The sequence below is a fragment of the Anolis carolinensis genome, chromosome 3 (genome assembly GCF_035594765.1).
Source record: "Anolis carolinensis isolate JA03-04 chromosome 3, rAnoCar3.1.pri, whole genome shotgun sequence".
NCBI classification, from domain to species: Eukaryota; Metazoa; Chordata; class Lepidosauria; order Squamata; family Dactyloidae; genus Anolis; species Anolis carolinensis.
This window is the reverse complement of record NC_085843.1, coordinates 56,005,778-56,020,050: the sequence shown is the minus strand read 5'-3', so window position 1 is coordinate 56,020,050 and position 14,273 is coordinate 56,005,778. Positions and strand designations below refer to the sequence as shown.

The 14,273-nt window shown below is 39.9% G+C and overlaps 1 protein-coding gene across 3 annotated transcripts; it reads right to left on the bottom strand.

Annotated features, from left to right (window-relative positions):
• Positions 1-245: 245 nt before the first annotated feature.
• On the bottom strand, positions 246-14,197 carry LOC103278384 (probable RNA-directed DNA polymerase from transposon BS). Of its 3 annotated transcripts, XM_062974965.1 has the most exons (4): positions 7,388-14,197; positions 7,207-7,297; positions 5,418-5,765; positions 246-4,414 (listed from the first exon to the last, which is right to left on the bottom strand). In XM_062974965.1, exon 4 carries the CDS (start codon positions 1,936-1,938, stop codon positions 973-975), a length of 966 nt encoding a protein of 321 aa, XP_062831035.1. In that variant the 5' UTR covers positions 1,939-4,414; positions 5,418-5,765; positions 7,207-7,297; positions 7,388-14,197; the 3' UTR covers positions 246-972. The 3 variants fall into 3 exon arrangements, with proteins under 3 accessions (XP_062831035.1, XP_062831034.1, XP_062831036.1); XM_062974964.1 differs by having other exon boundaries at positions 7,207-14,197; XM_062974966.1 differs by having other exon boundaries at positions 246-4,411; positions 7,207-14,197.
• Positions 14,198-14,273: the final 76 nt, after the last annotated feature.

Here is a 14,273-nt window from a genome sequence, read left to right as displayed (position 1 = left end):
ACTATGGTCACCATTTTAATCTTACTATGTTAATGAGTACAATTTATATTTGCACTTGTATTTTTATTTTAATGTGTTTTATTCTGTTTATTGTAATTATCCGGGCTTGGCCCCATGTAACCTGCCCCGAGTCCCTTTGGGGAAATGGAGGCGGGGTACAGAAATAAAATTATATTATTATTATTATTATTATTATTATTATCATCATCATCTTATTATTATTATTATTATTTGACCTACATGTGGATGTGTATTTTATGAACATCATACTTTTGGACATATGGTTGGCTAATATTATCATATATGCATAGACCATGTCCATACCTGAAGTACTTTACCCATTTCCCCTTCTTTTTTCCTTTGTTTCATGCTTTATATTCCATTTTTTAAAATATAAAATATGATTTAGCACGTTGTACTTTTACACTAGTTACACCCACAAGGCACACTTTGCCCATCCCTGGTCTTTGCATCTGGAATCTTGCTTAAAGTGGGCCTTAAAATCTGATTTTTAAGATTTATTCTGAATGTGGAGAACACTCAAACAACCACAGATTTTCAACCGGAAAAAATAATAGAATTAGAAATATGATATCCAGAATGCCTTGTCTTGCGCTTTTCATTTCTGCTACTGGGTATTTAATAATAATAATTATTAATAATAATAATAAACTTTATTTATATACCACCCTATCTCCCCGAGGGGACTCAGGGCGGTTTCCAATCAAAATAACAACATACATTACATACTCAGCAATTGAGAGACAATATTAAAACAGATACAACTATACAATTAAAATAGACAATAAATAACAATTACAAACCAGCCATAATCGAGAGAACAGGGATCATTAGCCAAGTATCCTAACAATCTGGTTAGGGATGGATGAATCTTATATAACATGTTGCAAGGCCATAAGTTGGAGGTATACAGAGTGAATTACTCAAAAACCTGCCGAAACCGCCAGGTCTTCAGATCCTTACAAAAGGTGAATAAGGTCCCAAAAGAGATTGCCTGATCTCTTTTGGGAGTGCATTCCAGAGATGGGAGGCCACTGCCGAGAAGGCCGAATCCCTCGTCCACATGAACCATACTTGGGACGGAGGTGGGAGCAAGAGAAGAGCCTCCCTGGATGATCTCAAGGCCCGCACCAGTTCAAAGGGGGAGATGCGATCATGGAGATAGGCAGGGCCCGAGCCGTTTAGGGCTTTATAGGTTAATACCTGCACCTTGAATTGGGCCCAGCAGTTTATCGGCGGCCAGTGGAGCTGTTTCAATAGGGGCATTGTATGCTCCCTATAACCAGCACCAGTTAGAAACCTGGCTGCCAACCTTTGTACTAGTTGGAATTTCCAGACCGTCTTCACAGGCAGCCCCACGTAGAGAGCATTACAGTAATCTAACCTGGATGTAACTAAGGCGTCGACCACCGTGGCCAAGTCAGACTTCTCGAGGTATGGTTGCAGCTGGCACACAAGTTTTAATTGTGCAAAGGCCGAGAGGGCCACCGCCGACACTTGAGCTTTAAGTGTCAGCGATGAATCCAGAAGGACCCCCAAGCTGCGGACCTGTGCCCTCAGGGGGAGTGCAACCCTGTTGAGCACAGGTTGCCACCCAATACCCCAGTTGGTCCCACGACTGACCAGGAGGGCCTCTGTCTTGTCTGGATTAAGCCTCAACTTGTTAGCCCTCATCCAGCTTGACACAGCTGTCAGACACTGGTTTAGGGTCGGGGCGGCTTCCTTGGAATTAGGTGGAAAAGAGTAATAGAGTTGGGTGTAATCTTCGTAGAGATGGCACCGAACTCCAAAACCCCAGATGACATCACCCAGCGGTTTCATGTAGATGTTAAAAAGCATGGGGGATAGAACAGAGCCTTGCGGGACTCCACAGGTCAAAGGCCAGGGGTCCGAGCAGGTATTTCCCAACTTCACCATCTGGGTACAGGCCCCCTAGGAAAGAGTGGAGGCACTGCAGAGCAATGCCCCCAAGACCCCTTCCCGAGAGCCGACCCAGAAGGATACCATGCTTGATGATATCGAACACCACTGAGATGTCCAAGAGAACCAGTAGGGATGCACTCCCCCTATCTAGCTCTCTGCGGAGGTCATCCACGAAGGTGACCAAAGTCGTTTCAGTCCTATGACCAGGCCTAAAACCAGACATTGACGAGTCCAGATAATCAGTCTCAACCAAGAATTCCTGGAGCTGAGAAGCGACCACCCTCTCCAAGACCTTGCTCAAAAAAGAGAGGTTAGCGATTGGACGGTAGTTGCTCAATAATGACAGATCTAAGACCGCCTTCTTCAATATAGGCCTCACAATTGCTTTTTTGAGGCAAAATGGAATATGCCCCTGATGAAGAGAGGCGTTGATGTTTCCCGTAAACCAATCCGCCAGCCCCAAACTGGCAAGTTTAACGATAGGCAAGGGTCTAGGGTACAAGTGGTCGCCCTCACTGCTCCAAAAACCTTTTCAACATCATCAGGCTGAACAAGTCGAAATGAATCCAACAAAACCTGACAGACAGGTGCCTCAGTTACATCCCTAGGTTCTGCACTTAGGCTGGCATCTAAGTCGGAGCACATTCGAGCGACTTTGTCTACAAAATGATGTACGAACTCATCACATCGGGTTGTCAGGTGATCAGAGGGGTCCCCCTCCTCAGGGGGGTGGAGGAGTTCCCTGACCACCTGAAACAACTGTTTTGGCCTATTGGTTGCAGACATGATGCGGGAAGTTGAGAAAGTCTTTCTGGCTGTGCGCATTGCCACAGAGTATGCCTTAAGAGAGGCTTTAGCCCGCGTTTGGTCGGATGCTCTTTGAGTCCTCCGCCAGCGGTGGAGCTGGTTTAGATCGTTGCAACAAGAGGGGGCGCTCAGGGGTGATCGTGTCTATTTCTAGCTCACAGAAAGGATGTAAGACAGGAGACAAAGAGCGATTAGTCTGACAAATGAGATGGGAAGCTAGGATTCATATTATCATCATCTCTTAAAATAAGTCATAAAATATATTTTAAATGTCTGCCTTGCTGAATAATGCAGTCCCATTTGAAAAAGATTTAACAATTTAGAGTAATCTGCAGAAAACCAAAATCATATTCTCTGAACATTGAATAACTTGTTAAATAATACATAGCAGATAGGCATATTAAGGAGATTGACTCATTTTTCCCTTAAATATCTTTAATCAATTTTCTAGTATATGTCTTATTTTTATTTCTAGAGGTGTGAAGCACTAGTAATTTTGTTTTTTAAAGAGCCAGCTTGGTGTGGTGGTGCGAGAACTGGACTAACAACTCAGCCATGGTTTAAATCACTGCTCGGCCATGGAAACCTACTCGGGCAAGACAAACTCTTTCTGCCTCATGGGAAGGCAATGGCAAACCCCAAAGAACATATCTTGCCAACACTTTACCATATAATAGTTTTGCCTTAGAGTTGAAAACGGCTTGAATGCACACAATAACTATTTCTTTTTTAAAAAACGATTCTTATACATATTCACTGATAGGGGGCAGTAAGCCTACACATTATTACTGAAGTACAGCATTAGTTTTCTCACCTGTGAATCTGAACAGTTCAACAGTTCTAAGACCATCCCTAGATTGTGCTATAAATACATTCAGAGCATACTTACAATTCAATCCAAAAGGTATCCCTATGTAAAAAAAAAAAAAGGTTCCTATTGATGTGTTGTCGAAGGCTTTCATGGCCGGAATCACAGGGTTGCTGGTTTGGTATATATCAATATATCTCACAACCTCTGAGGATGCCTGCCATTAGATGTGGGCAAAACATCAGGAGAGGATGCTTTTGGAACATGGCCATGCAGCCCGGAAAAATCACAACAACCCAGTTCCTATTGAGTCCAATAGACCTTACTCCAAGAGAACTGTATGTAGGATTGCACCTTCAAACACACAAATAGATCAGGGTCATTTATCATAATCTGTCACTTGTTTTACAATGGAGATGCACTTTCCTCAAACCTATTAGGTATGAACCCATTGGACAATTTGAAGCTTCCGAGCAGTCTTCAAAGGCAACCCCACATAGAGAGTGTTACAGTAGTCTATTCAGGATATTAAAATATTTAAAAGAAAATTGATACTCAAGTTTAATGAAGTTGAATATATATATATATGTGAATTAAATTACAAATGTAAAGAGCAAATGAATCAGGTATCTCAAGACATGAGTCATGCTGGGTATGTTCAATGTGGCTAGAAGATCCTTTTGAAGGCTATCAGGACTAGAATCAGACTTGGCATGAGCATCTTCTCCAACTGGAAAGGCACCTGAAATGCTTTATTCCTCTGGAAATCCTCTACAGCTTCTCTCCAGAAATGATCTTGGTTGTTCGGTGTGGTGTTGATTTGATAGGAATTGTTTACAGAAAGTTGAGTGGCTGCTAACCAAAATAAATAAATAAGTTAGAAACAGATTCAAAAACTCTTGTGACATACATGTGCTACATTTGTATAATTGTGGTTCACCAAAATGCCAAGAGCAAGGAGAGGTAATCCATGAGTGTAGCTACACTATGGAATTAAAGCAGTTTTAGTTTGGTGAGTCACCGGCACTCTTTGACAGAGAAGGCTAAAAGAGCATTGATCCAAGACAGTTAAAGTGGTATCAAACTGCATTATTTGGAGCAAGACAAGGAGAGGTGCTGATATTCTGATCCAGCAAACAATTTTGCTGCATAAATCCTTTTGCACCATAGATACAAGGCCTGGATATTATGAACTCCCAAGACTTGCACAAACCACAGCCATTTTATTTAAGAGACATCATTTGATTACACCACAATGGGATTTCAGTATACACAGCTTTTGTTATCCATGGAGGATCCTGGGACCAAACCACAGTGAATACTAATGACCCACAACATAATGCAAATGCTACGATATGATAAAAACCACATTTGCAAGCAAGACAGGCTGATATTCCCATCACTGAAAGATAAATGGTTTCTGTCTTGTTCCATTATTTGGGCAGAGGTCAGAAGGTGGCCCTAGACAGAGAAGGTCCATTTTATTGGGGGGGGGGGGTGAAGGAGGAAAACTATTTTCCCAATTTTTGCTGACTATTCCCCCTCCATACTTCCAATTTCATAAATGAGAATTGTTTCCACGATGGGGAATATTGGGCGGGGGGGGGGGGGGGCAGGAAAACAGAGGAAAATGGTTTTATTCCTTCAACCCTCCATCTCTATAAAATGGACTATCCTTCTCTGTCTAGGGCCATCTTATAGCCTCCGCCCGGATAATAAAACAGTACCATTGCTTCATTTGTGCATTTTGTTCCGGTTTTGGATTTATTTTGTCAAATAAAGAATTAATAATTAATAAATACATCTAATAAAATTATTACAATTTAGTAACACATATCACTAAGTGAACATTGCTTACCTGTTACATGCACCGTGATGTAGTGGCCCATGACAAATTGAACAGGTTTCAATGAGGTGCCCTGGCACCGGTAGTTACCACTGTCTGACTGGCTGAGTTGGTGTATTTGTAGCAAAATAGAAAAGGTGTCATTCTCTTTAGGGTTTGAACTCTCATTCAGTGATTTCTTTTCCATTTCCTTATCAATCCTATCACAAACAAATACATTTTCTGCCTGTTTGCACCAATATACATCCAATCCCTGTGACTCATATCGCTGGTACATGATTGTACAAGTCAAGACTAAAGAATCTCCTTCTTGCAGTTGAAGAGAGTCTGCTGGGTAATAGATTTCCAGCATCTCATTTCCTGGAAAGTAAGAAAATTGTGTCATTAGACACTTGGGTTTTATTGTCTTCTGTTGTATGTGTTTTTAAAACAAACAGCAGGGCAATGAAGTCACAAGGAAAATCTATTTAGATGGTTGCATGCTGAATACGTACAATAAATGTAGCAGCGCACACTTAGATTAGTTTCTGTGTGAACACACTATAATCATATGCCTCTCCAGATAAAATATTAACATCCATCCTGTTATTCTGTTTTTCACCATCTCCTCTTCAACAATTTTAGTCTGGTTTTAGAGATTTTTAATTCTATCTTAAGGATTTAACATGTCTGTAATTATGTGGAATGTGCGATGTCTTGTTAATTTAAGTTGTTTAACCATTTATTGGATGGTTTTTTATTTGTTTATGTATTATTGTCGGCGTTGAATGTTTTCCACTGTGTATTTTGTTGTAAGCTGCCCTGAGTCCCTTCGGGGAAATAGGGCAGGCTATAAATAAAGTTTCATTCATTCATTCATTCATTCATTCATTCATATTAACTTCCTTTGATTCTCGATTCTTGTTGCTAATACAGTAGAGTCTCACTTATCTAAGCTAAACAGGCCAGCAGAAGCTAGGATAAGCAAATATCTTGGATAATAAGGAGGGATTAAGGAAAAGCCTATTTAACATCAAATTAGGTTATGATTTTACAAATTAAGCACCAAAACATCATGTTATACAACAAATTTGACAGAAAAAGTAGTTCAATACACAGTAATGTTATGTTGTAATTACTGTATTTATGAATTTAGCACCAAAATATCATGATATATTGAAAACATTGACTACAAAAATGGCTTGGATAATCCAGAAACTTGGATAAGCAAAGCTTGGATAAGTGAGACTCTACTGTATGTATATTTCAGATAATGCTAATACTGATCTCAAATCTTAGCAGCACTATATGTGAACCTGTGGACTGCCTTTTGCATCAGCAGATTGGAGGAATCCACAGTAGCAGATAGGAAAACAATCCAAAACAGCAAGAACAGTAAAAATTGTAGCATCTATCCAAAAATATAATAATCATTAATAAATATAAAGAAGAATCAGTAAAATATAAAGCATTAAATTAAATGGTTACCTGATAAATGTAGTGATTTTATTTATTTATTCATTTATTTTATATCCTGCCTTTTTCCTGGGAAAGGATCACTTAAAAAACTTTTTTAAAGTTTCAGTACAAACATGTAAAAAATATTACAGGCAGAGTCATCTGTGGCAATAATGAATCGATAACCTTTGCAACACAAATATATTAAACCCGCACGCAGGTCACATGTCCAACCTGCATCAATGCCTATTTAATTCTTTTAAGTGAAATTCAAGTGGAGCAACCCAGGTTACATAACTATATGTGGAAGGGCACATCTCGCATTTATTTTTTGCTGGCTGCTCCATACAAGATTCCAACTTACCTGGTATGTTTACTCCCAGCAGTATTAGTAAGAAAGTTGAAACAAGTTGCCTTTGTCCAGCTATAACACACCAGGCCAAAGTGGTCATTTTCTGCAATGCAAAGTGTAAATAATGTGCCTGCTTCCATTAAGAAAAACTTAGAATCACAATAAATAAGCTTACAATTATGTACACACTTACCTGGGAAGAAGTCCCACTGAAATCAGCATGCTTTTCAATGAATTAACATAGAATCAAGTCATTAACACTGTACACCAACGAACTAAAAGCAATAAAGTGTAATACTAACAATAAAGTAAATACTAACAACTCAGGCCCATGAAGAATCTTTGTTCTTTTGCTTAGGAAAGCTACTTTTGGAGTAGTACAACTAGAAGCCTATGTTTTTGATTTCTTTAAACAGAGGACAAGTGGTCATCTCTCAGGAGTGCTTTAGTTGTGCATTTCCTACATAGTAATGGGGTGGATTAGGTGGTTCTTGCAGTTCTTTTCAACTCTAGTATTATGTGATTATATGGAACTCCCTGGCTGAGGTTAAACAATTTAGTCCAAAGAAGTTACTCTGCCATGTACTAAATAGCTTTGAACTATGGTCACTATCCACTAGCCTTGTCCACAAGTCTTTTCCCCAAGTCTTGTCAACAAACCATCCAAGCTATGATCACTAGCCTTATCTGCAAGCAATTCAAGTTCTGATCTTTTGCCCTATCTGCAAGCCATCCAAACCCAATTTAAAGCCCATTCATGACTCTTTCTTGCCTTGTTTTGCAGATCTGCTCTCCAGTGAGCTTAACCTTCTGTCTCTTGCTTTGCACTGTTGATTAAGAGCAAAGCTCCGCATTATTAGCAACCTGTGGTTCATTACCCTTCCCACTTTCTTATTTACTGTAGAGAAAATGCTAGTTTTTATAATAACAAAGCAGGATGCGGCTTCATAGACTGAGGCTTCAAAGTCATCAAGGCAACAAAGAGTAAGCATCCTTACCCACAAAAGCGTCACAGCTTTGCAAGCCCATACCACTACAGGAAAGGAAAGGAAATTTTAACTTTAACCACAACTATTAAATAAAATAAACATTTAAATTGAAACCTTAGTTTGGCTATTTTACAGTCAACTTTGGCTGAATCTACACTGCCATATAATCAGTTTCTGAATCCAAATTATTTGCTTTGAACTGGATTAAATGAGTCTACACTGCTATATAATCCAGTGCAGATAATCTGAATTCAGAAACTGGATTATATGGCAGTGTAGATGGGTCTTTGTAGCTTTCCACATAACAGAGCTAGTTTTGATTTACATTTGTTTTTTTGATAGATTTGAGTGAGTTTAGCCAGTATCAATGTTTGAGATCCTACGTTGTTGATAGGAGGAGAAATGTTCTACGCACAGGACCCCACTATGATTTTATCATACAAACCCACTATTCCACTACAGTTGTGTTGCCATTGACAGTGAATACATGTGGTGTTGACCACCTCAATATCACACCTGTCTTCCTTAACACAATTGTGCCAATTTGTGAATTTGCCGTCCAGTGATTACATCCCACACACTGTGCCTTCAAAATCGTACTGTCCAGCATGACAGCAGTTATTTTGTTTTTCATTTTTAGTGATATGTATCCACTTACCAGCATTTAAAAACATTTAAAAACAAAAAAATACACACACACACACACACACACACAATGCCATATATATATATGTATGGAAAATAACCAACTTTGGAATAATAGGGGAAGAGGGAGAGAAGACAAGAATCCTTACCTCAGATGTCACTTTACTGTTGGCATGCTAGCAAAGACACAAAGGCGACCCATCACACCAAGGTGGGAACATTGCAGGATTGAGAGTCATTGATGGGTAGAACCTGTTAATAGGGATGGGAGAGTCTTGGGGTGCGGGGAAGCAGACCAGCATCAAGGTGCACACAGAATTGTATGATAGGAAATTCAATTACGATGCTAGTTTGCCTGCTTCACTGCACTGATATAGCTCCCATGGCTCCCTCCTATGGACTTCTGGTATTTGTAGTTTGTTGTGGCACCAGAGCTCTTTGAAATTGCAAATATCAGAATCCCACAACATTGAAGGTTAAAGGGGTATCAAACTGCTATAATTCAACAATGTGATTACAGCTGAAGAAGGCCTTTCAGATCTGCTGGAGTCCTCTGGAGCAGTAGTTCTTGAATCCTCGTCATCCCAAGCACTTTTGAAGGGCCCCAGCCATCTTGAACAATAATCAGAGACTGTTAAGAATGAAAATTCTAAACATCTGGAGGACTAAAGTTTGAGAACCACAGCTCTAGAGGTCACAGTAGACAACGTCATTGGTCTGCATCTGGCGATAGGAACATAGCCACATGATCCTGTGATTTCAATAATGAAATGGCAGGAGGGGACTGTCACAAAACAACTGTGAGTCCAAGTAAAGGCCTTCTGCAATTGCAGAAGAAGAAAGTACCAGCCTTCACAACAACTCGAAAAGATGGCATTTGCAGGAATAGAACGGATGTACCTTTGCATTTGTCACAAATAAGATGCCAGCAATTTTGTGTTTCTAGATGACAAACAGAGTAGAATGTATGCAAAGGGGTATTGAAGCACCTCTGAAAGTAACTTTAACTGAGGGCCCTTCCATACAGCCATATAACCCAGAATATGGAGGCAGAAAATCCCACAATATCTGCTTTGAATTGGGGGCCCTTCCACACAGCCCTATATCCCAGAATATCAAGGCAGAAAGTCCCACATTATCTGAGTGTAGACTCAGATAACCCAGTTCAAAGCATATTGTGGGATTTTCTGCCTTGATATTCTGGGATATAGGGCTGTGTGGAAGGGCCCCGGGATAGCTGAGTCCACACTTCCATATGTTCTAGTTCAAAGCAGATGTGGGAATTTATTCAGCTGTGTGAAAAGGGCCTGAGTGCAATAAGTTTGTAGCCTAAGCTTTCATAGATTCATGGTACACTGTAGAAATAATGCTGTTTGACACAACTTTAACTGCCATGACCTTTTTATTGTGTCAGAAGCGACTTGAGAACATACTGCAAGTTGCTTCTGATGTGAAAGAATTGGCCATCTACAGAGACGTTGCTAAGGGGCTGCCCGGATGTGTTACCATCCTGCTGGGAGGCTTCTCTCATGTCCCTAATGCCATGGCTCAATGCTATGGAATCTTGGGAGCTGTAGTTTTCCAAAGTCTTTGATCTTAATCCATGGTAGTTAAAACGGCATCAAATAGCCTTAATTCTACAGTGTAGATGCATCCCGAGTCTACTTTATCAGATGAATTGATCCAGTGAATGCATACTGAAAATTGAAGTGCATGCAGGATGAAGTGGATCTGTTCTATGAAGGTTCATGCTGTAAGTTGCAGTCTCAAAGGTGTACATATCTTACATAATCTCTTTGTGCACTTACCCAAGCTAACAAGGCCATGTCTTTGAATTCTATAAGCATAAAATGTATCTAGTTATCATTCAGTTCATTAGGACCATAAGAAGTTGTTTTACAGTTTTACCTGCCTACACTGGGATGAGAATCAGATGGTGTGAGACTACATCTTCTAGCATTTTTCGTCATTATCTATGGTGACTAGTGCTGTCGCAGCAGATACTCCAATAACATCTGGACACTTACATGATTGCCTCTCCTAGTTGGAGCTTACTGACAAGAAGCCACATGATTTCCAGTTAATGTGCCAGACCAAAAAATAATATTCAGCAGGCCTTCTGTTTAATTGGGTTGGGAGTGCAGGACCCCTGCAAAAGTCTTTAAAAAAAACTTAGTTTTTTAAAATCACTAATTTCTTTTTTACATGACAGACCATCTCTGGGAATCTCTAGGTCCTCCAGCACAATTCTATGGTCAACCTTGACTAGATCATAGGCTCAAGCTGGAGGATCTAGAAATTCCTAGAAGAAACATGTTAATCAAATCTGCAAAGGATATATTTGCTCCTTGAAATTGCACTGGGCTTGTAATATTTCCAGAATATAGTTCAGTTTTAATGAGGTTCTGGAAGGGACAGCCCAAGATCCAGAGCAGCTGAAAAGCCATCAGGAACTACTCTCCATTACACTAACCTTGGAGTACAAACCTGCAGCATACAACATTCAGCTTGCAATGAAGAAAATTTGTTTGTATGGCTGTGAAATTGCTAAGCTGTGAGGGACAATGCCTTGATTTTCTGTATCAGTGGTTCTCAACCTGTGGGTCCCCAGGTGTTTTGGCCTACAGTTCCCAGAAATCCCAGCCAGTTTACCAGCTGTTAGGATTTCTGGGAATTGAAGGCCAAAACATCTAGGGACCCACAAGTTGAGAACCACTGTTCTATATGAATGCTCCATAACAAAAGAGTCACAAATCAAATGGCAGTTGAAGTAAGGGTATAATTCATTTTGTGGACTTAGCACAAGCAGACCAAGCAGCATCCATTTTCTTTTGTCATAAATTGTGTGGGAGAATCTTATGAAGGTATGCCTTAAACTTGAAATGACCTATGATGAGAATTCAAGATAAGAAAAGGTAACTCTCCATCCAAGAAATGCCAGGCAATTATTCACTTGGATGAAACATTCTTGCACAAAGTGAACTAATACATTGTGTCTTTTATGTGTGGTTGACCAGAAATTATCCAAAAATATCTCTCCACAAAGAGGAAAAGACAAAAAGTTTGTGGCAAAATAAGAACTGAATTATAGTGTTGCTGCCTTTAATGGCAAAATGTATGGCCTCTTTTGTGCTTCACTTTTTCCCTGGCTGGAGTTTCTGTTGGCTGAGCATTACAATTACCTTTTATATTATTTCATTTAAACCACTGCTGAGAAGAGTGTGGTCTTCCAAATATTGTCAGACTGTTACTCTCGGCAACTGTGGCCTCTTCTATACTGCCATATAATCCAGTTCAAAGCAGATAATCTGAATTTATATGGCAATGTAGACAGAAATTGGGCATTTCTGTCCAGCATCAGGAAAGCTACATGGTCTTTCTCTTGCTTCATAGGAAGATAAAAAAGGCACAATGGGATAACATGGGAGAATTTTAAATGGAAAACAGCACATGGGTATCCTCACTCCCACAAATGTGATGTTTGAACACTGCTGGATTTATGCACAAATGAAATAAGGCATAGATTTTCAAACTTTGAAAATCTCTATATACAAATAAAATACTGTTTTTTAAATTAATAAATATAGTTGTAAACTATTGGTTAAAAACAGAGAAAAATGGGGGAAAGGAACCATTGTATAATTGACGACAGAACAGCCTTGATCTATGATTTTCAAATTATGTGATTGTAATATTGAATGTAATGTTTTTAAATGTTTAATATGTATTAATTTTAATGTTTTATATCAAGTGTCTATTTGGTTAGGTGTCCACAATCTGTCAAACATCACTGATAGCAGATGACTCATGTAGTAAATATATATACAAATATAGCCCTCATGTCAGAAATCACTTTCATGAGAGGGAGATGCAATTAACAGGGGGATAGACCCTGTCACTTGCAGTGCCCGATGAGTTCAGATAGGGGTCTTCTGTGGCCCCTACGTATCCTCTAAACTAGGCAATACACAGGGATCATTAATACGTTCCTGTAATAAATGCATATTTCTAGGTTGTGTATTCATAACTGCCTTCGTGAATTCCAGCCCAAGTTCTTTGCTGCAGGAAAGAGAGGGAAGAGAAGGCCAACTGAGCCTCTTCTTGAAGGCATTCCAGAAGTGGGGAGTAGCCGCTGAGAAGGCTCTATGTCAATCAGCCAAAGTCAGGAGCCTGGCTGCAGCATTTTAGATTCACTCCAGTTTCTGTTACCATGAACAGATCTGACATCTTCAGAAACAAGCATAACTGGTTTACTGGTTTTAGCTACAAATAAATTCCTTGCCACTTCTGAACCTGAACAACTCAGCTCAGAACCAACTCCAGAGAGGACCCAAGCTGTGAACCTGAGATTTCACTGGGAATGTAACCCCATCCAGCATGAACAAATAGTACTACTTTGCTACAGCAGGTTGGGAGAAAGGAATAGAGGAGTATTCCCCTTCCCATTAGACAAAAGCTTCACTCTGTCCTGGATTTTGTGTTCTTTCTCATTAATAACTTATCATCTTGTCCATTTTCAGATGTTTTTTGTTCACCTATGTCTCAGTTTCCATCTAGAACTGTTGGAGGGTATATGGGAAGAACCAGTGTGGTATAGTAATTTGAGCATTGGATTGTGACTCTGGAGACCAGGATTTGATTCACCACTTGACCATGGAAACCCACTGGATGATCTTGGGTGAGTCATACACTATCAGCTCCAGAAAGAGCCACGGTGGCAAATAGGTTAAACCCTTGTGAATTGCTGACCTGAAAGCTGGATTGCTGACCAGAAGATTGTCGGTTCGAATCTGCGAGATGGGGTGAGCTTCTGTCTGTCAGCTCTAGTTTGCAGGTACATGAGAGAAGCCTCCCAGTAACACACCCAGGAGTCCCCTGGGCAACATCTCCATAGACAGTCAATTCTCTCACACCAGAAGCAACTTGCAATATGTTCTCATATTGCTTCTGACATGATAAAAAAAGCTCCAGAAAAGCCTTAGGTTACCAGAAATCAGAAAGTACTTGAAGGCATGCAACACCAATAACATCAACAACATATAATATGTATAAACGTATCTGCAACTCTGTATTTCTTTCCTTGATCATTTCCACTTCAGTCTGACTGCCAGCAGGGAAGCTTCCACACAGAAACGAATTCAATGAATAAATGAAACAACTAGTTAAAAATATTAATCAAATGCCTTGTTATGTGAAGAAGGTGTAGGGAGGAACCAAGTCGCCTGTAAGTTGGCCCCCCGTGCTTGAGGTTAACAGTTGCTATGTCTGTAATTAAAGATTCTTCACTCACCTCACAAGAACTATAATTCCCATGCCCCCCTGGGGAAAGGAAATTATCATTAAGCTACTTTAAATCTGTGGTGGATAAGCCCGAAATGTTTACAGGTGCTTCATGGGAATTAGGTCAGTAGCTTTGCTCGAAAAGGGCTGAGAGTGGGAGTGGAT

What these genes read in the sequence shown, in the direction of transcription:
- LOC103278384 (XM_062974964.1), bottom strand. Translation starts at nt 1,938, where the DNA reads ATGGTGAAGTTGGGAAATACCTGCTCGGACCCCTGGCCTTTGACCTGT.